The sequence below is a fragment of the Pan troglodytes genome, chromosome 2 (genome assembly GCF_028858775.2).
Source record: "Pan troglodytes isolate AG18354 chromosome 2, NHGRI_mPanTro3-v2.0_pri, whole genome shotgun sequence".
Taxonomy (NCBI): domain Eukaryota; kingdom Metazoa; phylum Chordata; class Mammalia; order Primates; family Hominidae; genus Pan; species Pan troglodytes.
In genome coordinates this window covers 152,417,945-152,441,250 of record NC_086015.1, presented here as the reverse complement: position 1 = coordinate 152,441,250, position 23,306 = coordinate 152,417,945, and the positions used below count along the sequence as shown (strand labels likewise).

Sequence of the window (23,306 nt, the reverse complement as noted above, 5' to 3'; positions counted from 1 at the left end):
TAAACATGGTGCTAGAGCTTACACAGGGATTATGTCATTTTCAACAAATTCTTTTTCTCAAACCCTCTGAGTCTGAAGGTTTTGCTTCCTTGTACATCTTCCTAAACCTTACCCTCCACAAAAGTCACAGCAACAACAGAAATACGTAGAGTTGAAAGAGAGCTTTCGTCAAGAAGCAGTGTCAGCACGTGGTGGGCCTAAAATTACCAAGGTAAAAGAAAGAAAACTGGAATTCAGGTGGAATGTTCTGGTCAGAATCAGGCTAGAGTTTTTTTGTTATGGTGGATTGTTTTTGTTTTTGTCATTGTTTTGGATTTCTAATGTATTTTTAATGTATTGAACTTTTTTTCACTCCCTCCTCTGCTACCTGCCACTCTGATCAAAGCCATCATCTCTCATCGATTATTTTTAATAGCCTCTCAACAGATCCCGTTTCTTTCACCATTGTACACGCCAGTCTATTCTCAGCACAGCTGCTAGAGTGTCCTTATACCCTTCATTGACTTAAAAACCCACAGTGGCTCTCCATTTCACTTAGTGAATGCTATCATGTATTCAGTGGCCCACAAGGGCTCCATCACCTAGCCCTCTGCTCCCTAGTACTTTCACCCTTGCTCCCTCCCTCCAGACACACAGGCCTCTTGGGTGGTCTTCACACACACCAAACAGACTCCTGGCCTGGGGCCTTTGCCACCTGTTTATTCTGCCTAGAGAGAACACACTTTTCCTCCAGACCCACCTCATCTCTTATAAATTTTTGCCCAGGTATCACCCTCTCATCAAGGCCTACCCTGCTTACGCTGTGATATTGCTCACTGCTCTCTTGAGCCCTTCCCAACACACACCCAGAATTCTCAGTCCTCCTTACACTGTTTTACTTTTTTTCTTTAATCATAGCTCTTATCACCTTCCAGCATACATACAAGTTGCTTAACATGTTTATTGTCTGTCTCCACAACACCTTGCAGTACGAACTCTGAGAGCAAGAATTTTTAACTATTTTGTTCTCTGATGTTTCCCGAATGCCTAGAAATACGTCTGACACAAAGAAGGTCATCAATAAATATTTGTTGAATTAATGAAAGAATGAATGAATGATTTTACTATATTTCTTTTGAGGGTTGCAGCTTATTAATAATTTTACAGAGGAAAGAAATCTGAAGGCAAAGCTTTAACCATTCCTTTCTTATTCATCTGTAGGAACTTTTGATTTGGTTTGCATGACAATAAAGCACAATCTAGGAGGCATGAAACATAAATATCACGTGAGGCAATGTGGGAAGCCAAACCCTGATCAAACACAATACCAGGAGGAGAAAATTGTTACCATTGCAGCCGAGGAAATGGAATGGGATTATTCTCCTAGTAGAAAGTGGGAGAATCAACTCCACCACTTATGAAGAGAGAAGTACCATGATAGCTCCAGTCTCTAAATGGGAAGGGTTCTAAGGGTTCTTTCTGAGTCTTCCTCTTTTTCCTTTCAGTCTCTCTGTGTGTGTCTGTGTCTGTGTCTGTGTGTGTGTTGTATTTATTTGTGTTTGGTATGGTGGGTGTGTGTGGTATATTTATTTGTGTTTGTTATGGTGTACGTGTGCATAGTGGATATGTGGATGTGGTATTTGTGTGTTTAGGATATTCTCAATTATAAATCACTTCAAAATTTGTGTGTGTGTGTGTGTGTGACATATTCAATTGCAAAGGGCTTCAAATCTTTCTAAATATCTATATAACTTACTTATGGGCTTTATTTCTTCCTGCCTGTGTTTTCACTTCTTGCATCCTTCCTGGACATATGTTACTGTCTGATCTCACCACAGGAATAGTAACATAACTTCAGCTACATTCAGTATCTACAGTCAGGTGTTTCTTTTGTCTTCATTTTCTTCTACCTCTATTCTTCTGAGAACTTCAAATTAAAGACACCTGTTTTTCTCTTTGTGTACAATTTGATTTCTCTCTCTGGTTTTCTCTCTTACTGTATATTTATTTATAAAAACTAAATTTTATCCTGAAAATAAGCTTTGAAATGTAGAATGAATATCTTACTATCTTGCTAGAATTAATATATTTTTTTAAAAAGACGACTTACATTTTTAGGTAAAACAGCTTCTAGATATAAGAAGTTCTTCAATATGAGTTTTTGTCTAAATTAATGGTTAAATTAACTAACTTTGTGGGGTTTTTTTGTTTTTGTTTTTATTTTCTTAAAGCCAAACGAGCATGTATGTGGACAGAAGTGGAACACTTCTTGGGTCCAAATACAAGAAAGTCTTATATCGTCAATATGATGATAACACGTTCACAAATCAAACAAAAAGGAATGAAGATGAAAAACATCTCGATATACTAGGTATTGATATGCCATAAGATTGGTTTTCGAGTTTTTCTTGTCCTCAGCCATTAGAGATTGTTGTACACATGGAGGCCATTTTCAACTTCTACTTCGACAGAGGAAAGTAACTGTAATTCTGATTTGTTTGCTGATAGGCATTTTCATTGGGGGAAAAAATGATTCAAGTGTTGTTTCCTAAAAAATAAGGAGAATGTAGAAAAGTAATGTGCTCAGTTTCAGATTACCTGGATTCTTGCTCTCAGAATTAAAAAATTCTAGAAAGGAGTTTAGAAGTAGCGTGCAGGGATCATTTCAATACAATTAAAACAAAGCCCAGGGGACCCTAGTATAGTGAGGAAAGGAACTTCTTTATGTAAATTTAAGTGTCTTCTGTCTGAGTGAGGAAAAGTACAACTCTTTCTTCCACCCTTGATAGATCAAGTAGGAAACCTCTGAGTCATCCCAGGTGCCCACATGCGACATTTCCACACGCCCAACTCCTGTTTCAGTCTTAATAACTGTGTGTATATTAGAGGTTATTTTATGATGTGGGATCCTGAGGAGATGGATTTACATGCTGATGAAGAGGAATTTTTGCTCTTTTTTGCTCTCCGTCAGCCTCTAGAGCTTGTCTCTTTGTGAGCCCTGGAGGGAAGCCTGTGCTATCCTGTTGCTGCTGCTTTTGAGTGGGCCCCTATCTTTAGTAACCACAGGATGTTTGTTTTCTCTAGGATTGTGGCTGAATGCATGAAGATAAATAACGCAATCTGACCCTCAAGGTTCTATTATTATTTACGCAAAAAGGAAAACACTTTATTAAAAAGAAAAAACATGCATATTGTTTGGGGAGGTGAAATGGTCACAGGGAGCAAAGAGGCCCTGTCTTTAGCTAGCATTTAGCCTCCAGCAGGCATCTTCAGGGCTCTAATTTTAGTAATTGTAGCACAAGTTTGCAGAAAGTTCTTGCTGCTTATCTCATCTCAAAACCACCTGTGTTTCAGAATTTTTCAGAGCCACTAATTCAACCTGCTTCCAAATAGAAAGAAGATTTAAAATGAATTTTATACCTGTAGTTTTTGGCTTAGGATGAAAGGGAGAGAGAGTAAAATGAAGGTTTTTAGTCTGTAAGAGAGAAAATCACTTTGGGTCAATAAACAGGCCTTGCAGCTCCTTGCAATCCTTCAGTAGAATAAGGAGCAAGAGAATAAAAGGCTTGAAAGTTGAGATTGGTCAAGAAAGAAAAGAAAGGGTTTCATTTTTAAATTGTATGTTTTCCTAGGCATAAACCATTGTTCATTAAAATAAGTTTTCTGGCAAAAAAAAAAAAAACCTCATGAAATTCTAAATGATTTAAAAATTTCAGGCAAAAATCATGTTTCATAAATCAGCAATGATCTACTTGTTACATGTTTTTATTTCATTTGGCTGCATGTTAAGTAAAAGGATAAGAATAAGTCACTGTGTAAATACTTAAGAAGAGAGATGACTCATAATTTAAAATAAATAACAATTACTTAGATATATTTCTTTTTATATTCCCTAGGTCCATTAATATTGCTCAATCCTGGTCAAAAAATTCAAATTATCTTTAAAAATAAAGCCTCAAGACCGTATTCTATTCATGCTCATGGAGTGAAAACAAATAATTCCACTGTTGTTCCAACTCAGCCAGGTAACTACTTTGGGAGAAAAAAAATCCCCAAAGCTTTTATGCAGGACTACGAGGCTAATGTTCTTTTAAATATATGGGTGCAGTTCCAGATGAGAGAGACGAGTGGACGAGTAAGATGAGCCTGAAGAAAGCATTTGGCGGGGGAGTTCCTTCTGCAAGTCAAGTTTACTTCCAGGTTGGGGCACCATGAGCAAAACTGTGAAGTGAAGGTTTGGTCTTCAGGGCCTACCTCCCCAGTGTATGAATTTCTCCTCTAGGTCCACCCTCCCTCCCACCTCTGTACCTGTCCAGCTGCCAGGTATTCTTATACTATATACAATCTCTCCAACTAAAGTGCTAAAGTAGGAGTTGAGTACAAGATGCGATATGTGAGAAAGTAGGGGAGGATTGAGCCAATAAGAGGAAATGATGGACCCCATGTATTAACATTTCCGTGGAATGGAATCACTGCTATACAGCATGCCATTCAACGTAATTAACTCAGAAGAACATTAATATATTTTAATTAAAAATGCCCAGTAAGCAGACTCTGATATGAGGATTTGTGTGTAGATAGTGCTCTTGGAATCAAGTAATATGGAAAGAATGAGAAATGAGTAGGATTGGACAGGGAGTGAGGTTAAGCAGAGATGCAGCCTCAACAGAAGTCACAGCCAACACAGTTCTGAAGATAGGGTGACCTTCAGCTTTCCTAAGCTGGAGTGAGAGAGCTGGGCTGTTATGTCCCTGAAGCAGTCATTAGATGCAATCTTGAGCAAGGTGGCTTTCTTTAGCCAAGGCTCTCTCTAAAGGAGGCTGACACCTGCTGGAGTGAAATGTTCTTCATTCTTGATTGGGGATCTAGGGGTGGCATCAGAATGTCCACTATAGTTGCTCACCAAAACAAGTAGTTTTGGAAATTAAGAGTATCAATGAAAGCCAAATTCAGAAAGAAAAGATTTGTAAAGCAGAGGGACTGACAATAGACTTTGATGGTGGGCGAAATGTTTCTTTTTGTTTTTAAAAACAGTCCTGTGGTCTGTTAAGTCTCATATCAAGGAAGTTTGCAAGTCAGTCCACTGCTCTGATTAGTTAAGAAAGGATCTACTACATGCATTCCACAAACACTTCTGAGTACTCTACCTGCTGTATGCCAGGCATTGTGTGATGTACTGGAAGGCAAGGGTTAGTGCTAAGTAGATTGTTACAGATTTGGGAGCTGGGGGTGGGGGTTGGTTAATGTCATAGGACTATAACTCCCATGGATCTGTGGAAGTGGGAGATACAGAATTATGGTGGGGAGGGAGCAAAAGAACTTCACTGCAATATAGAATATAGAATTAAGATCCAATAGGACTAATATGCACAGGCTTGAGGGCAGGGAGGAGGTACATGTGATCCACACATTGGAATGTTCAGAGCAGGGATTCAAGGCTTTGTCACATTGAGTAATTGCCACATTGACTAAGATCACAAAGCAAGAAGTGAAACCAGAAGTGAAAGCTAGAACTATGCTGCCTACTATTTTTATAGCTTTAGTGTTTGCTCATTGTCTGGTTCTCCATAAAGAAGTCTGATTTTAAAAGCTCTATTTAAATACACTTCATTTGTCTATTTCAGGAGAGATTCAAATATATACTTGGCAGATACCTGATAGAACTGGTCCTACCTCACTGGACTTTGAGTGCATACCTTGGTTTTACTATTCAACTGTATCTGTGGCTAAGGTAGATTTTAAATCAAATAACAGTTCTTATCCTATCTCCTCCCAGAAATTATAATGGAAGGAAGAAGGTATTTATCATTGCTCTTAAGAATCTTAGTTCTATGTAAACTTTCTATTAAGTAACTTAACTACTGTTCAGCTTTTATTCCTACATTGGTCTGCATTTTTCAAGAGCAAAATAAATTATTACCTTATGATTACTTAGGTTTATAATTCTTTGCATAATCTCACTGTGAATTGAAAAATATATCTAATTATACAATAATAGACTATACTTTGTTCCACTGAATAGTATTCGAATTACAGAAAACAACATACACTAAAGAATTTTAAAATTCAGTTGGATGTGGTGGCTGAGGTCTATACAAAAAATTTTAAAATTAGCCAGGCGCAGTGGCACATGCCTATAGTCCTAGCTATGGGAGGCTGAGGTAGGAGGATTGCTTGAGTCCAGGAGTTCAAGATTATGCTGAGCTATGGTCACTCCATTGCCTAGGTGACACAGCAAGACTTGGTCTCTAAATAATAGTAATAGTAACAATAGTAATAATAAATAAAGAATGGTATAATTCTATGATTAATAAGAAATATATATATATATACATATTGTGTGTGTGTGTGTGTGTGTAGGGGGGTGTATGTGTGTGTGTGTTTATATTTAAAACCCTCAACTATAGGGTTCAAGTTTATTTGCACTAAAAAAAAAAAACAGTGCAAGTATTCTATTTGAACTCTTATCTTGGCCCACTCTGCCTGGAACAAGAATCTACACAGAGATTTAATTCAAAAACAAAATGAAGACAAACAAACCAAGACTCTCAACTAAAAGCTGCTGCAGGGGCAAAAGCACAAAGGTGAAGGGACTAACTCCTTTAGACTTCCTGCCAAACAACTTCAATGCCAGGAATTCTAATTAAAACCAAAATTCTTTTTTTTATTAAAATGTCAAAAATAGAGCTAAATCCACTGAAAAATGTATCTAAAATCCCTTTCAGAAGTTTGGTGTTCTCTTTAGACTTCAACTCTAATGAATGAGGTTACAATTTTTCTTCAGTCAAGCATTGAGCATGTCAAATATTTTGTTCCTCACTCTCAGAATCCTGATAATTAAAAACTCAGGATTTGACCTCATTAAAAACTAAAACTGGATTCTACCTCTTTTATTTTGTGAGGGAAAATGTTAGTTGTGGCCACAGTGAATGATCTTGCTTTGCCTCCTCAGGACCTTCACAGTGGACTGGTAGGCCCTCTGATTGTATGCCGCAAAGACATCAACCCCAACATAGTTCACCGTGTTCTCCACTTCATGATATTTGATGAGAATGAATCCTGGTACTTTGAAGACAGTATCAACACCTATGCTTCAAAACCAAACAAAGTGGACAAGGAAAATGATAATTTTCAACTCAGCAACCAAATGCACAGTAACATTCACTCACTGACTCACCAATGGTAACCCACAGGTTGCTCTGCACAAATGAAACAGATGAAAGGGCCTCGCTCCACACTGTTTATAGAATTCAACTACATAGAACTGGTATAGATCATGTAGACCAGGGGTCAGCAAATTTCTTCTGTAAAGGGCCAGATAGCAAAGAAGTTAGGCTTGCAGGCCACGTGGTCTCTGTCATAAGCCATACTCTACTCTGCCACTGTAGAATGAAAGTGGTCATAGACAATAGGAAAACAAATGAAAGTGGCTGAGAGCCAAAAACTTCATTTATGGATGCTGAAATTTGTATCTCATATAACATGTCAAGAAATAATGTTATTAAATTTTTTTTTCAACTATTTAGAAATTTTAAAACCATTCTTAGCTCATGGGCTGCAGTAACAGAGGCAGTGTGCTGGACCTTGCCCATATGCCGCAGACTACTGATTTAGCAAGCACAGCAAATTCTCATGCTTTCTAGAGCTGTGTAGACAATGTAAAAACAGGAACATCAGCTGTCATTTCAGGAGGGACTTACTACCATAATTTTCTAAGTATTTTGCTTGGATGAACACAGACAGAGGTGGGGCTTGGGGCAAACCAAAGTGAACATGGCCCACCCACCCTTCCCCATCACATTACCTTCACAGGCAGAACTTTTGAAAACTTCATGCTTATCAACCAAAATTATTTTATAGGTTGACTGTGACTAGGTGCATCTAGGTACATCTAGATGACCTCCCCGCCTCTAGAATCACAGTAACAAGACAATTATTCCAATAGAAAGCACATAAACAATCTCACTTACTTTCTTAGCCAGGGAAACTTCTCATCTTAAGCCACTCAGCTGAGAGGGGTCAGAGATATGACTGGGTAAAAGATCCTTAACTAAGGCAAATTCAAATACAGTAATCTCCCACTTCTAAGGTTGTTTTTTCTCTTTTTTAGAAATATATGTAAATTTAAAGTTAATTCAAGGGTGACATCCATTTTACCAATAGTCTTTTTAATAAGTGTCATAGAGGGCACAAAGCACCTTGCGAGGCCCTAAAGAGATACAAAGGCCCATAATATGGGTCATCTGCCCTCATGTTTTTTACAGTCTAAGGGACGCCAGACTTGCGCATTGCTGCAATCCAAGGAGGATGACGCGGGGTGGGATGCTGTCACGGAAATTTAAACACAGCGCAGTGCTTTAAATTCTTATTTGGAAGATTTGGAAAGGCTTCATGATAGGGAAGAGACATTCAAGTTGATTTTTTAAGGTTGCACAGGAGTCTGTCCAGTTAGAAAAGGAGGGAAATGACATTCCAAGTAGATGGAAGAATGTGATCTAAGTCACATAGCACTTGGGAAGAAAGAGCCAACAGAATTGTGGAAGACCTCAAACACCTTGTTAAGAATTTAGACTTGATCTAAACCAGCGTTTCTTAACTTCCTGACCTTTTAGGTTAGATAACTCTTTGTTGTATGGAGCTATCCAGTGCATTGTAGATGTTTATCGACATCTATATCCTCCACCTACTAGATGCCAGTAGCATCTCCCCACAAGTTATGACAACCAAAAATATTTCTAGGCATTGCCAAATGACCCCTGGGGAACAAAATCACCTCCTGTAGAGAACCACTGTACTAAAGCACCAAGTACACTGAGCTAGGGTGTGGTGGGATAGATTTTAGGAATAACTCTGGCACTCATCTGGGCACTTGTACTCCAAGTATGGCCCAAGGACCAGCAGCATCAGCATCACTTGGGAGCTTGTTAGAAATGCAGAATTTCAGGCTTCAAAGACCTAAGTCAGAATCTGAATTTTAACAAAATCCCCAGGCCATATTCACATTAAAGTGTGAGAAGCACTAGTCTAGAGCAGTGTCTTCTAGTTTCTTCTATTACATCCCTCCATCAGCTGAAAGCATTAGAACTCAGCCTCCATAGATATATAGTTATATAGTTATAGATTATATACTTGCACCACTGTACCAATGCATTTTATACATTTTAAAGATGCACACAAAACAGCAAAGTAAAAAGAGGATATGTGTGTGTGTATGTGTGTGTGTGTGTGTATATATATATATAAAATCTTCATATTTTATTTACATTACCCTTTGGAAACCACACCTGTAGAGGACAAGAGGGGGCCTGGACCTCACAAATGGCCATTCCAGACATACAAGTGGCAGATCACAAAGGTTTGACTTAGGGCAGTTAAATAAGAATGCACATTCCTAATATTCTTCTTTGTCTTTTATGGAGACAGGGTCTCACTATGTTGCCCAGGCTGTTCTCGAACTCCTGAACTCAAGTGATCCTCCCGCCTCAGCCTCCCAATGTGCTAAGATTACAATCATGAGCCACCATGCCTGGCCATTCCTAATATTCTAAGTCTCTTGTGATAATTTTAAATACACAATTCACCAATATAAGTATGCTTAGTTGTGAAACAGTCAAATCCAACCTGATTGTGTTAACACAAAGTCAGTGCCTCATTTCCTTGGGCAAGAAAAACTCCTTAGAATTAGACACATCCATGAATGGATGGCTTGGTCACATTTAACAACTTCCTTAGTCTGGCTTTAAAATCCCCACTGCTTCTGAAAACATGCATGATATTTTCTATAAGGATGATAATACTTTTTTAAAGTGGTGATTTTTTAAAAGCCCACATTATTTTAAATCCTTGTTGAATATAATAAACTGTGCCTTTCCCTGCCTCCCACATCAATTAACGGAAGACTGTTTGGAAATAACCAAGGTCTAACATTCCATGTTGGGGATGTAGTGAATTGGTATCTGATTGGCATAGGGAATGAAGCTGACCTGCACACAGTTCACTTTCATGGCCATAGCTTTGAATACAAGGTAAGAGCCTTTGACAGGTCCATATCCTGTGATGTCTTGTAAACCAGTTATCGGGTAGCATGGCAAGATAACAGGGCTGGAAAGAAAATGACCAAGTCAGAAATTTGATCCATATCATCTGTAATATATCAGGTGCAAGTAAATAATTATAATTTAGCTCTTTATATCCCGTGGACATTTGATAAATGCCGACCAAAGAATGAAGTGCATTTCTCACTCTAATTTATTGTTAGTTAATAGGTAAATAAGACATTTATAGTCATTTCTAGTTTTGTACTTTCTATCTCAACTTAAAAAAATTTTTTCATGCCCTCAGTAACATAAAGAAAAATACTCTGAATGCTCATATGCATTTTGCCACATTAGCTTTCTCTTCTATGTTTTTTTCTGAATGCAATTCAAAGTGCATTGCAAACATTATGACTCTTTACCCCTAAATACTGAAACATCCCTAAGAATAAGGACAGTCTCCACCCCAACTACAATAAAATTATCACACCCCCAAATTAACATTAATTCAATAATATAGTCTAATTTACAATCCATTCAAATATCCCAAGTTGTCCTAAAAATACTCCCTATAGCTGTTTTTTTTTAAATCTAGGATCTGATCAAGATGCATACATAGCATTTGGTTGCCATTGCCATAGCTTTCCTAAAATCTGAAGAGATCCCTTTGCCTTTAAAAAGAATTCCTCCCTCATAACATTTCATTTTTGAAGGGTCCAGGCCAGTTGTTTCGTAGAATGTTCCATATTCTGCATTGGCCTGATAGTTTCCTCATGATTGGATCCATGTTTAACAAATTTGCCAAGAACACCACAAAGGTGATGTTGTATGCTCCCCACACATTGCATCAAGAGGTACATGATGGCAATAGGTCCTCATATTGCTGAGGCTAAGTTTGAGAACTTGATTAAGGTGATTCTGAGAATATAGGAATAAAAACCATATCAAAGTGATTTTCTGGTTCTGTCACTCACAATCAGTTACACAGAAGACTTCTTTGATCTCTGGTCACAAATAAATGTGTGGAGATTTCCCTCTATCCGCAACCAATCAATCAATTCTGCATTGGACACCACCTAGGTGTCCTCCAATTCAATTTTGACACTATCTACCTGGATACAGTGTCAGATCCCACAGGTTGAGAGCTCAGTTCTACAAGGCTGCCCCCCACTTCCAATGCCAATCACAAACTCCAGGTTGTTTTCATTTGCTTCTGTGCAGCAGGCTATAAATTGGGATTCCTATGACCCCCACCTTGAATTCAATTAATTCCCTAGAATGACTTATAGAATGAAGGGAAACACTTGCTTACATTCACTGGTTTATCAAAAAGGATATTAGAAAGTGTATTAATGAATACCAGATGAAGAGATGCTAGGGTAAGGTACGGGAGAATCACATGGAGCTTCTATCCCCTCTCCAGGTGAGCTACCCTCCAGGAACCACGTTTGGCTATCTGGAGTGTCTCTGAATCCTGTCCATGTGGGTTTTTATGGAGGGTTCTTTACATAGGCATTATTGATTGGATGATTGGCCATCGGTGATCAACTTAGCCTTCGGCCTCTCTTTCCTCCCCAGAGGTTAGGGGATGGGGCTGAAAGTCCCAATCCTCTAATCCTGCCCTGGTCTTTCTGGTGACCAATCCTCATTGTAAACCAAAAATAAAATTCTAAGCCCCTCAAACAATTGAAAAATTGAATAAAATTCTAAGTCCCCTCTAGACCAAGTGCATTCCTAAGTTAACCTGAAAAACTGATTCAGGCCATGATGGGAAGTGAGGGTTGGATATGCCTCATTATACTCTCCACCCTTTGGAATTCAGGCACAGCTGATCAGCATTAACATTAAAATGAAGACCTTAGGACTGATAGAACAGACTCTTTGTAGTAATAAGATACCAACATGACAGATAGCAGGCCCTAAAGGAAATCAAAGTATTTTACCCCAAAATATATTTCTTTGACATTTTTTGAAATGGCCCTGCAAATCTAACTCTTATGGGGAAAATCTGCATTCTGTAGAGAATCCTCTTCCCTTTCCAGGTCTTTTTCCTGATCCAGGAGAGAATGAACTTAAAAGAGTCTAGCACTTTTTTTGTTTTCTTTTTTTGAAACAGAGCCTCGCTCTGTCACCCAGGCTGGAGTGCAGTGGCACGATCTCGGCTCACTGCAAGCTCTGCCTCCAGGGTTCATGCCATTCTCCTGCCTCAGCCTCCCAAGTAGCTGGGACTACAGGTGCCTGCCACCACACCTGGGTAATTTTTTGTATTTTTAGTGGAGACGGGGTTTCACCATGTTAGCCAGGATGTTCTTAATCTCCTGACCTCATAATCTGCCCACCTCAGCCTCCCAAAGTGCTAGGATTACAGGTGTGAGCCACCACTCCCAGCCTGACACTTTTTAAATCTGATAAGAAACATTTACAATCTATTCTCTCTGAAGCCTGCTAGGTGGAGGCTTCATCTGCAGTATACAAACCTTGGTCTCCACAACCCCTTATCTTAACCCAGACATTCCCTTCTATTGATTACAGGTCTTTAAATAAACTCTTTTAATCAATTGCCAATCAGGAAACCTTTGAATCTACCTATGACCTGGAAGCCTCACCTCCTCCAGTTGTCCCACCTTTCCAGACTGAACCAGTGTACATCTTACGTGTATGGATTGATGTCCTATTTCTCCCTAAAACATACAAAAACCAAGCTGTAGCCCAACCACCTTAGGAACAAGTTTTCAGGACTTCCTGAGACTGTATCATGGGCATGTCCTTAAGCTTGGCAAAATAAATTTCCACATTGACTGGGACCTGTCTGTATATCCCAGATATTCTGGTACACTGTCTCTTTGTTCTCATTAGTTTCAAAGAATTTATTGATTTCTGCCTTCATTTCATTATTTACCTAGGAGTCATTCAGGAGCAGGTTGTTCAATTTCCATGTAGTTGTGTGGTTTTGAGTGAATTTCATTTTTTTTTTTTTGAGACAGAGTCTCATTCTGTCGCCCAGGCTAGAGTGCAATGGTGCGATCTCAGCTCACTACAAGCTCCGCCTCCTGGGTTCATGCCATTCTCCTGCCTCAGCCTCTCGAGTAGCTGGGACTACAGGCGCCCGCCACCATGCCCAGCTAAATTTTTGTATTTTTAATAGAGACGGGATTTCACTGTGTTAGCCAGGATGGTGTCGATCTCCTGACCTCGTGATCTGCCTGCCTCAGCCTCCCAAAGTGCTGGGATTACAGGCGTGAGCCACTGCACCCGGCCGGTTTTGAATGAATTTCTTAAAATGGATTTCTAATTTGATTGTGCTGTGGTCTGAGTGACTGTTTATTGTGGTTTTAATTATTTTTGCCTTTGCTAAGGAGTGTTTTACTTCTGATTATGTGATCAATTTTAGAGTAAGTACCATGTGGCGATGAGAAGAATGAATATTCTTTTCTTGTTGGGTGGAGAGTTCTGTAGATATCTATCAGGTCCACTTGATCCAGAGCTGAGTTCAGGTCCTGAATATCTTTGTTAAGTTTCTGTCTTGATGGTCTGTCTAACATTGTCAGGAGGGGTTGTTAAAGTCTCCCACTATTATTGTGTGGAAGTCTAAGTCTTTTTGTAGGTCTCTGAGAACTTGCATGATCAATCTGGGTGCTCTGTATTGGGTGCAAATGTATTTAGGATAGTTAGTGCTTCTTGTTGAATTGAACCTTTTACTATTATGTAATCCCCTTCTTTGTCTTTTTTTATCTTTGCTGGTTTAAAATCTGTTTTGTCAGAAACTAGGATTGCTTTTTTCTGTTTTCCATTTGCTTGGTAAATTTTCCTCCATCCTTTTATCTCAAGCCTATGGGTGTCACTGCATGTGAGATGGGTCTCTTGAAGACAGCATACGGATGGGTATCGGTTCTTTATTGAGCTTGCTATTCTGTGTCTCTTAACTGGGCCATTTAGCCCATCTACATTTAAGATTAGTATTGTTATGTGTGAATTTGATCCTGTCATCATAATGCTAGCTGGTTATTTTGCAGACTTGTTTATGTGGCTTCTTCATAAACCACTATATGGTTGCTTCATAGTGTCACTGGTCTCTGTACTTCACTGTGTTTTTATAGTAGCTGGTAATGTTTTTGTCTTTCCATATTTAGTGCTTCCTTCAGGAGCTCTTGCAAAGCAGGGTGATGGTGACAAATTCCTTCTGCATTTGCTTGTCCGAAAAGAATCTTATTTTTCCTTCACTTACGAAGAAGCTTAGTTTGGCCAGATATGAAATTCTGGGTTGGAAATTCTTTTCTTTAAGAATGTTGAATATTGGCCCCTAATCTCTTCTGGCTTGTAGGGTTTCCACTGAGAAGTCCACTGTTAGTCTGACGGGCTTCCCTTTGTAGGTGACCTGGCCTTTGTCTCTAGCTGCCCTTAACATTTTTTCTTTCATTTCAATCTTGGAGAATTTGATGATTATGTGCCTTGGGGTTGATCTTCTCATGGAGTATCTTACTGGGGTTCTCTGCACTTCCAGAATTTGAATGTTGGCATGTCTTGCTAGGTTGGGGAACTTCTCCTGGATGATATCCTGAAGTATGTTTTCCAATTTGTTTCCATTCTCCCCATCTCTTTCAGGTACCCCAATCAGTCATAGGTTCAGTCTTTTTACATAATCCCATATTTCTCAAAAGTTTTGTTCATTCCTTTTTATTCTTTTTTCTCTCTTATTGTCTGCCTGTCTTATTTCAGAAAGATAGTCTTCAAGCTCTGAGATTCTTTCCTCCACTTGGTCTATTCTGCTATTGTTACTTGTGATTGCATTGTGAAGTTCTCGTGTTGTTTTTCAGCTCCATCAGGTCAGTTATGTTCCTCTCTAAACTGGCTATTCTGGTTATCAGCTCCTGTATTTTATCATGATTCTTATCATGATTCTTAGCTTCTTTGCATTGGGTTACAACATGCACCTTTAGCTCAGTGAAGTTTGTTATTACCCACCTTCTGAAGCCTACTTTTGTCAATTCAGCCATCTCAGCCTCAGCCCAGTTCTGCGCCCTTTCTGGAGAGGTGTTGTGGTCATTTGGAGTAGAAGAGGCACTCTGGCTTTTTGAGTGTTCAGCATTTTCATATTGATTTTTTTCTTATCTTTGTGGGCTTATTTACCTTTGATCTTTGAGGTTGCTGACCTTTGAATGGGGCTTTCAAGGGGTCTCTTGTTGTTGTTGTTTTCTGTTTGTTTATTTTTAACAGTCGGGCCACTTTTCCATAGGGCTGCTGTGGTTTGCTGGGGGTCTGCTCCAGACCCTAGTTGCCTTAGTTTTTCCTGTACCTGGAGGTATCAGCCGTGAAGGCTGCAAAACAGCAAAGATGGCAACTTGATACTTCCTTTGGAAGCTCCATCTCAGAGGGGTACTACACCTGCTGCTGGCCCGAATGCTCCTGTGGGAGGTGTCTGGAGACCCCTGTTGGGAGGTCTTGCCCAGCCAGGAGGAACAGGATCAGGGACCTCATAAAAGCAGTAGTCTGGCTCCATTTTGGTAGGGCAGGAGTGCTGCATTGCAGGGGACCCTTCCTGAACTCTTCAGAGCCAGCAGGGTGGAATGGCTGAGTCGACTGAACTGCAGAGATGGCAGCTGCCCCTTTTCCTGGGAGTTCTGCCTCAGGGAGAGATCAGAGTTCTGTCTGTATAACCCCAGCTAGAGTTGCTGAAACCCCAGCAGGGAGGCCTTGCCCAGCAGGAGGAATGGATCAGGGTTCCACTTAAAGAAGCAGTCTGGCCATACATGATCTGGCACAGCAACTGTGCTGTGTTGTAGGGGACCCCTCCTCATCTGGACTGCCTGTGCTTTCCAGAGCTGGCAGGCTGAAACAGCTGAGTTGACTGAACCACAGAGATGGTGGCTGTCCTTCCCCCCAGGAATTTTGTGCTGTCTCAGGCAGTTTCCAACCTGTTGCCATTGGCTGGCTGGAATTCCAAGCCAGTGGGTCTTAACTTGTGAGGTGTCGTGGAAGTGGGGCTTGCAGAACAATGCTGCTTGGCTCCTTGGATTCAGCCCCCTTTCTAGGGGAATGCATGGATGGATCTCCTGACTTGCCAGGATTCCTGGGGCCGGAGTATGTAAAACTTGTGGGTCTCAGTGTGTGACTCCACGGCTGCTCTGCTGAGTCCATACAGCTTTGTGTATGGTGCCCAAGGCCCTGGTGGCATGGGCTCATGAGGGGATCTCCTAATCCTCAGGTTGCAAAGATCCATGGGAGAAGCATGGTTTCCTGGGTGGGGTCACACAATCACTCACCACTTTCTTTAGCTGGGGTTGGGAGTTCCTTTGGCTCCTTGCCACTCCCACATGGGCTGTAGCCACACCCTGCTTTTCTTCATTTTCCACGGATCCGAGTGGTTTGCCTAGTCAGTCCCAATGTGAGAACCTGGATATTTCAGTTGAAGTTGCTGAATTCACTTGTTTCTTTCATTCCTCTCCATGAGTGCTGCAGACTACAGCTGCTTCTAATCGGCCATCTTGGCCCCTCCCCCATACTTCTTTACAATTGTTATCATGACCACTTTTGACTCATTTCTTTATGATAAGTATTTTAAATTTTATCCTTCCTCTTTCAGTTTCCAAGTTTGTATCATTCATTAATGTTTATTTAAAGAGCTTTCTGTTTCTTCATCCTAATTCCTTATATAAACATTAATGTATAATTTAGGATCAATTATATTCTCTGTGTTTCACACCTTAGACATTTAATCCAACCACTAGGCATTAGTACAGTTCACCTTTTCCACATGGATAAAAGTTTCAGATAAAGCTTTCCTGAATTCCAGATGTATTATGTTAATACCTTCTTTAATGCAGTGTCCATTGTAGAAATAAATTATATAAGCATGCACCTCTTGGTTTTCACAGAGCCTTATTGGTGTGCTGCTTTATTTCCCACCATTTAATGAACAAATTTATTCCTGTTAAATTTATTTTTTGGCATAAAAACTCTTTATTATTGAGAAATTTATATAATAAACAGAATAATGTAACAAACCCCTATTACCCAAATCTAACCACTGTGACCCCACTACACTTTCATCTACACTCCGCATTTTTTTTTTAAAGCAAAAGCCTACATATTAGGGTTATTCACTTCATAACTGTTTGTATTAAAGACTTTTAAAATTAAGCCAAAAGAGGGCCGGGAGCGGTGGCTCACTCCTGTAATCCCAGCACTTTGGGAGGCCAAGGCGGGCAGATCACAAGGTCAGGATATCAAGACCATCCTGGCTAACACAGTGAAACCCCATCTCTACTAAAAATACAAAAAATTAGCCGGGCATGGTGGCAGGTGCCTGTAGTCCCAATTACTTGGGAGGCTGAGGCAGGAAAATCGCTTAAACCCAGGAGGTGGAAGTTGCAGTGAGCCAAGATCACGCCACTGCACTCCAGCCTGGGTGATAGAGCGAGATTCCGTCAAAAAAAAAAAAAAAGGGGCCAAAATCTGGTCATCATGTTTTACAGTTTATCTGATGTTGTCAAATATAATGGTTCAGTCCAGCAAATGCCTCTAACATGCCTAGAACCATGCTAAGTGTTGCATGGAGCTGAAAGGAAATCAGAGTTGTTTTTCAGGGATAATTGCAGGGAAATTATATGAAGCATTAACAAAATAAGGAACTTTCCTACAGGAAGGAAGTGATAGAAGTTGGATTTAAACCCTGGCTCTCACTCTAGAGTCTGAACTCTTTAGTGCTTCACAAAACCGCCTCCCTTAAGTATAATCCTATTTATACCACAGAGCCTAGTATCACCGGCTCTCAGCTTTAACCACTCACTCTAAATGGATTGCAGGAGATATCTAGCCTCCCACCTTGAGGCAGAATGTTATCACACCAGCATCTATGCAGACACTGGGCTCCACAACCTGAAACTCCTGGGGGCAGCGAAGCAGCCTTCTGTGGTTACTAACCTAGTTCTGGGACAAGCCAGCCAGTCACAGCTTGTTCCCTAAAGCTACAGGCTTCCTGGGTGCCAGGGCTCTAGGTATATTTTCCACATTTACTGGTGCTTTGGACATTGTCAGTTTGTGGTTAAATTTTTTTCATACTGTTCTCTACATTTTTCTGACGTCCAAAAACTGTATCCTATGTCATCTGTATTATTTTCACTTTAGTTGTAAAATTAATGTTCCTAAATAACAATGGCTTGAGCTCCAACTGTCTCTAGTAAGAAACAGCTCAGTCTTCCTCCTGTCTGCCTTCCGATATCTGCAGGGAGTCTTGAGAGCTTAAATGTCTTCTATTCACCCCAACTCTAACTTCCTGCTTCTGCTCATCTCCCTTGCCTCTCAACTCCTGTAGCTGGTGTTTTTTCATATCTGTGTGCAATTCCAAACATGGAGCACATCCCATTTCCTTTGGTACTCTTAAGCAACCACAAAATCAAGGCCATTGTGAGTTACAGACTTTTAGTGAAAGAGTGGGGATAAACGAAGTTTTTTTTTCAGTATTACATAATGAAAGCACTTACCATTTGACATTAGATGCCCCACCCCCAATTACCTTTTCACCATGCATCACTGAGAGCCTCTAGCTCGTTTGCCTTTTACTCTCACCCTCAGGACTTGTTTCTCCACATTTTTCCTCTCTAGACTCTCTGACATCCCTTCTCTCCTGAAATTATTCAGAACTCTTGAGCTGCAGTTCCCCCAATCCACCCCCACCACCATCCTCCAAATACTTCCCATTTTATTTTGTAGAGCAATTCACCTTCCTTTTAGTCTCTTCCAATCCACCCGGACTAGGCCCTGGGACTTCATATCTAAAATTCTAAGCAGCCTACAGAGGTAGTTTCCTAAACATTGGGTTCTCTGCTTAGGAGAGAAATTAGCTAAAAAGTGCCCTCAGCCCTCAGCCCTCAGGCCCAATCTCCAGAAGGCAAACTTGGCTGCAGATGCCAAGGGAGCTCCTCCTCCCTTCTCCTCCCTCTCCCCTTCTCTTTACTGTAACAATGAGTTTTTCTGATTAGCTGCATCTCAAGAAATGACAATCCTTCACATCAACATGTTATGTCACATCAGCGTAACATCCCAAGTTAGAAATATGTCAGTTAAAACCTTTGGGATTTGAGACTAGAAGTTCTCTGAAATCTAGAGCGCTCGGTCATGTGAGACATTGGCAAGTTTCTAACACCAATACGAAACTACAAATACCCTTGTAGAGTGAAACATTTTCTTTGCATTCTATCTAACACCAGAATGTCCTGGGTCTTAGTTCTCCTCCAAAGCCTCAAGTGCACTCAGAGAAGAGAACAAAATAGCTTTAATAGCTTAATGCTTTCCTTTCCTTTCCCTCCTCCCTTCCCTTTTTTTCTCCCTCCCCTCCCCTCCCCTCCCCTCCTTTCTCTTGCCCTCCACTCCCTTCCCCTCCCTTTCCCTTTCCTTTCCCTTTTCAGATGGGATCTTGCTCTGTCACCCAGGCTGGAATACTGGAGTGCAGTGGCATGCTCACAGTTTACTGCAGCCTTGAACTGGGCTCAAGCAATCCTTCCACCTCAGCCTCCCAGGTAGCTGGGACTACTGGCACACACCACTGCCTGGCTAATTTTTAAAATATATTTTTTTAGAGATGAGGAGCTCAGGCTGGTCTTGAACTCCTGAGCTCAAGTCATCCTCCCCTGCCGCCCCAGCCTCCCAAGTAGCAGATTACAGACATAAGCCACCATGCCCAGCCCAGCACCTAATGCTTTCTAATTGTCACCTAATTAGGTATATTAGAATTTGGGAATTATAGCAAGTGGTAAGTGATATCTTTTATAAGCCATGTAATGATGTTTAATCTCCTTGTTAAGAATTGGGGAGTGTATCGATCTGATGTTTATGACCTTCCTCCTGGGGTCTATCAAACTGTAAAAATGTATCCAAGAGCTGTTGGAACCTGGTTATTTCATTGCCATGTTTTTGAGCACATTGATGCTGGAATGGAAAGCACTTACACTGTACTTGAGAGAAAAGGTAAGATCCATTGGCTAAATTAATTAGAAGTGATATTTAAACAAACGCAGTGTTTATGTAAGGATATTTAATGCATTGAACATTCATATAATGTGATGTGCCATTCATTCATTCAAAGATTACTATTTTGAGATGACTGAGATACTCTAGTTTTATTTTCTTTGTAAAACTCAGATAACTTTTCATGATCTGATAAAATATACTCTTGAGTTAAATGTAATTTCCAGATTCACATAAGATATACATATAAGGTATAAACAGACAATTCATAGAAGATCAAAAACAAATATCTTTTGAACCTATAAAAATATCCAAACTTGCCAATAATCAAATCACTTCAAAATCACATTTAAGCAACAATAAAATACCTTTTTGAGTATATGTTGGCAAATATTTATCTATTTTTAATAATAGCATCAATAGCAGTGTGGTGAGATAGGGTGCATTGCATATACTTTGGTGGATGTGTAAATTGGTTCTGCAGATCTTGCAGGAACCTAAATCATGATCCCCATATTTTGACTCAGTATTTCCGCCTGGCATTTGATCTCAGAAAATTATCAATAAGGCAGAAAAATATGTATCACCACATTATTTTATGCTAATGGAAAATGGAAAACAAGCAAATGATATACTGTAATGTGTGTAAAAAACTGCAACATATCATCTAAAATATCCAACTTTAAAAATCATGTCTTAAAATTTTTAATGAGTAAATGCTTATAATATCATATTGGGTGGCAAAAAATGCAGTCTACAAAATAGTATCTGAAATATGTATATGAAGACTGAATAGAAATTTATGAGATGTTACTGATGACTCTCTCTAGGTAGTGAAATTATTCGTGAGATTTATTAAGAAAATAATAAGAAGATATTTATTAAGAAATAATAAATCTCACTAGTAATCTGTTTCTTCCAAGGTTTCTGTAAAGTTTAAATTACTTTCAAAATTAGGAAAATTATTGAACATATATATCGTACACTATTTAAAACATACCATGCAGCTCTCAAGTTATGTGAATATTTTCTCTGTGGGGCTTCTTGCAGGGCTGATGGAGCAGAACCTCTGAAGCAGACAAAGGAAAGTCTGCATGAACAGTTTCTCAGAATCTTCTCTCAATATCAGGACTACATTTGTCAACAAAACCAAAAACTGATTAGCCACCAATATAGTTTTTACCTACAACATCCTATTAATGTCAATAATATCATTATTGATACAATTCTAATAATCATTACCCTTATTCCTATCAGTGTTCATGTACATTCTTAGTAAAAGAGACTTCGGTGCACTGTCCATGAAATAAATCCCCCATTGCTAACATTCTTTCTTTGGGAAAGTAGATTTTGCATTTCAAAGAATATAAAGTCAAATTTGATTGGATTTACAGGTCATCTGTTCCCACAGAAGGGTGATATTGATGTTGCTGTTTATAAGTAAACTTTTTGTGGCAAAAGTGATGGTAGTTATTTTAAGGATGTTCCTAAGACTAATATAGATTTTGTATTTATTCCTTAAATGTATGTAATCATTTTAGCTTAGCATTTTAACTTAGAACTGCATGCTATTATATAATATTACCTATTTTTGAAACTTCCTTTTCTACAGCATAAATATTTGATATGATACGAATATTGACAAGCTTACAAGCCAAGGTAAACCTGCCAAAGAAGAAAAACTCCAGGGACCAAGGAGTCTGGGAGGAACCAGCTAAAGACTTTCATGACAATGTACCAGGAAAACTAGTTTGAAATAAAAGTTTTCTTAGTAAATTTTGTGTGAGAGCTGCTTCTTATTTTCATAAATTGACTCTGAAGTGGTGTCTGTATGGTGCCTGTGAGTGATGTAATAAGGCTTTTAACAAATGCAGTGGGGGTAGGTAGGAGAGACAAAGACAGCAACAGCAAAGTCTTGCTCAGTTATAGAAAGTACCAAATGTATGCAACCCAAGACTTTACCATAGACTGCAACATTTGTAAAACTTTAAGAAATGAAATTCTTATAGCATGGGTAACCATTTAAATCAATCTTTGAAATGTAAATCTATATATTATATTGTGCCTTAGGATTGGAAGATGATAGATTACAGAATATATAATTTTCAGTTTTCCAGAACAAAAAAAAAAAAAGGAGGGGGCACTCAAGCTCTGAGCTTGTATCTGGCAGTACTAACCAGTTAGGATGTGTTCTATAAGCAACAGAAAACCCAGCTAAGAGAGAATTATCAGTGCTATTTGTCTTATATCATAAAAAAAGTTTGGAGATAAGTGGCTGCTAGGATTGGTTTAGCAATATTTTAAGACAGAATCTCACTCTGTTGCCCAGGCTGGAGTGCATTGGCACGATCTTGCCTCACTGTAACCTCCACCTCCCTGGTTCAAGCAATTCTCCTGCCTTAGCCTCCCCAATAGCTGGGACTACAGGCCTGCACCACCACATCTGGCTGATTTTTGTATTTTTAGTAGAGACAGGGTTTCACCTTGTTGGCCAGGCTGGTCTTGAACTCCTGGCCTCAAGTGATCCACCCACCTTGGCCTCCCAAAGTGCTGGGGTTACAGGCATGAGCCACTGTACCCAGCCTGGCTTAGCAATTTGATGACATGAGGGCCAGTGTCTTTAACTCTCTTGGCCTTTTCCCCATAATTGTTGCCTCACGGTTGCAAAATGGTTGCTGCAGCTCCACATGTTACATCCACACTGAAGGCAGAGAAGATGGAAAAAGGGGGAGCATCAGTCACATCTGAAGAGACAACAGCCAATTTCTGCCTTTTTCTTATTGGTCAAAACCATTATTATCTGGCTACTCCTAACTGCAAAGGAGACTGGAAAAGAACTTTTGTAGCTTCTATCATGAAAGGAACAACGGAGACTGGGTTAGAAATGTCTTGTGGGTTGGCTAACAGCCTTTGCTTTAGACAGTAAGTAAGAATACTTGAAATCAGAGCTTGGTTAAACAAAAGAGTTCATGTTTTTACTTTCTAGCTTCTTAGCTGTGTGAGTGGTACATGAAAACCTGGAGTGTAATCAAGCAAATTCCTGACATTATATCATTTCACTCCAAAATACTCCGATATGTATCTCCGGCATAAAAAAACTTTAAAAAAGTAATATAGTGGCCAGGTGTAACTCCAGCACTTTGGGAGGCTGAGGCAGGAGGATCACGAGGTCAAGAGATGGAGATCATCCTGGCCAACATGGTGAAACCTCGTCTCTACTAAAAATACAAAATTTAGCCAGGCGTGGTAGCACATGCCTGTAGTCCCAGCTACTCAGGAGGCTGAGGCAGGAGAATCACTTGAACCCAGGAGGCAGAGGCTGCAGTGAAC

The 23,306-nt window shown here is 39.7% G+C and overlaps 1 protein-coding gene across 1 annotated transcript in view; it reads left to right on the top strand.

Annotated features, from left to right (window-relative positions):
* The window catches only part of CPHL1 (ceruloplasmin and hephaestin like 1), a 46,741-nt gene extending 25,455 nt beyond the window's left edge, over positions 1–21,286 (top strand). The window contains 8 exon segments of the mRNA XM_016942146.3: positions 1,201–1,408; positions 2,211–2,350; positions 3,876–4,004; positions 5,604–5,710; positions 6,932–7,132; positions 9,864–10,004; positions 19,814–19,976; positions 21,234–21,286. Of these exon segments, the coding sequence (XP_016797635.3) occupies positions 1,201–1,408; positions 2,211–2,350; positions 3,876–4,004; positions 5,604–5,710; positions 6,932–7,132; positions 9,864–10,004; positions 19,814–19,976; positions 21,234–21,286 (1,142 nt within the window).
* Positions 21,287–23,306: the final 2,020 nt, after the last annotated feature.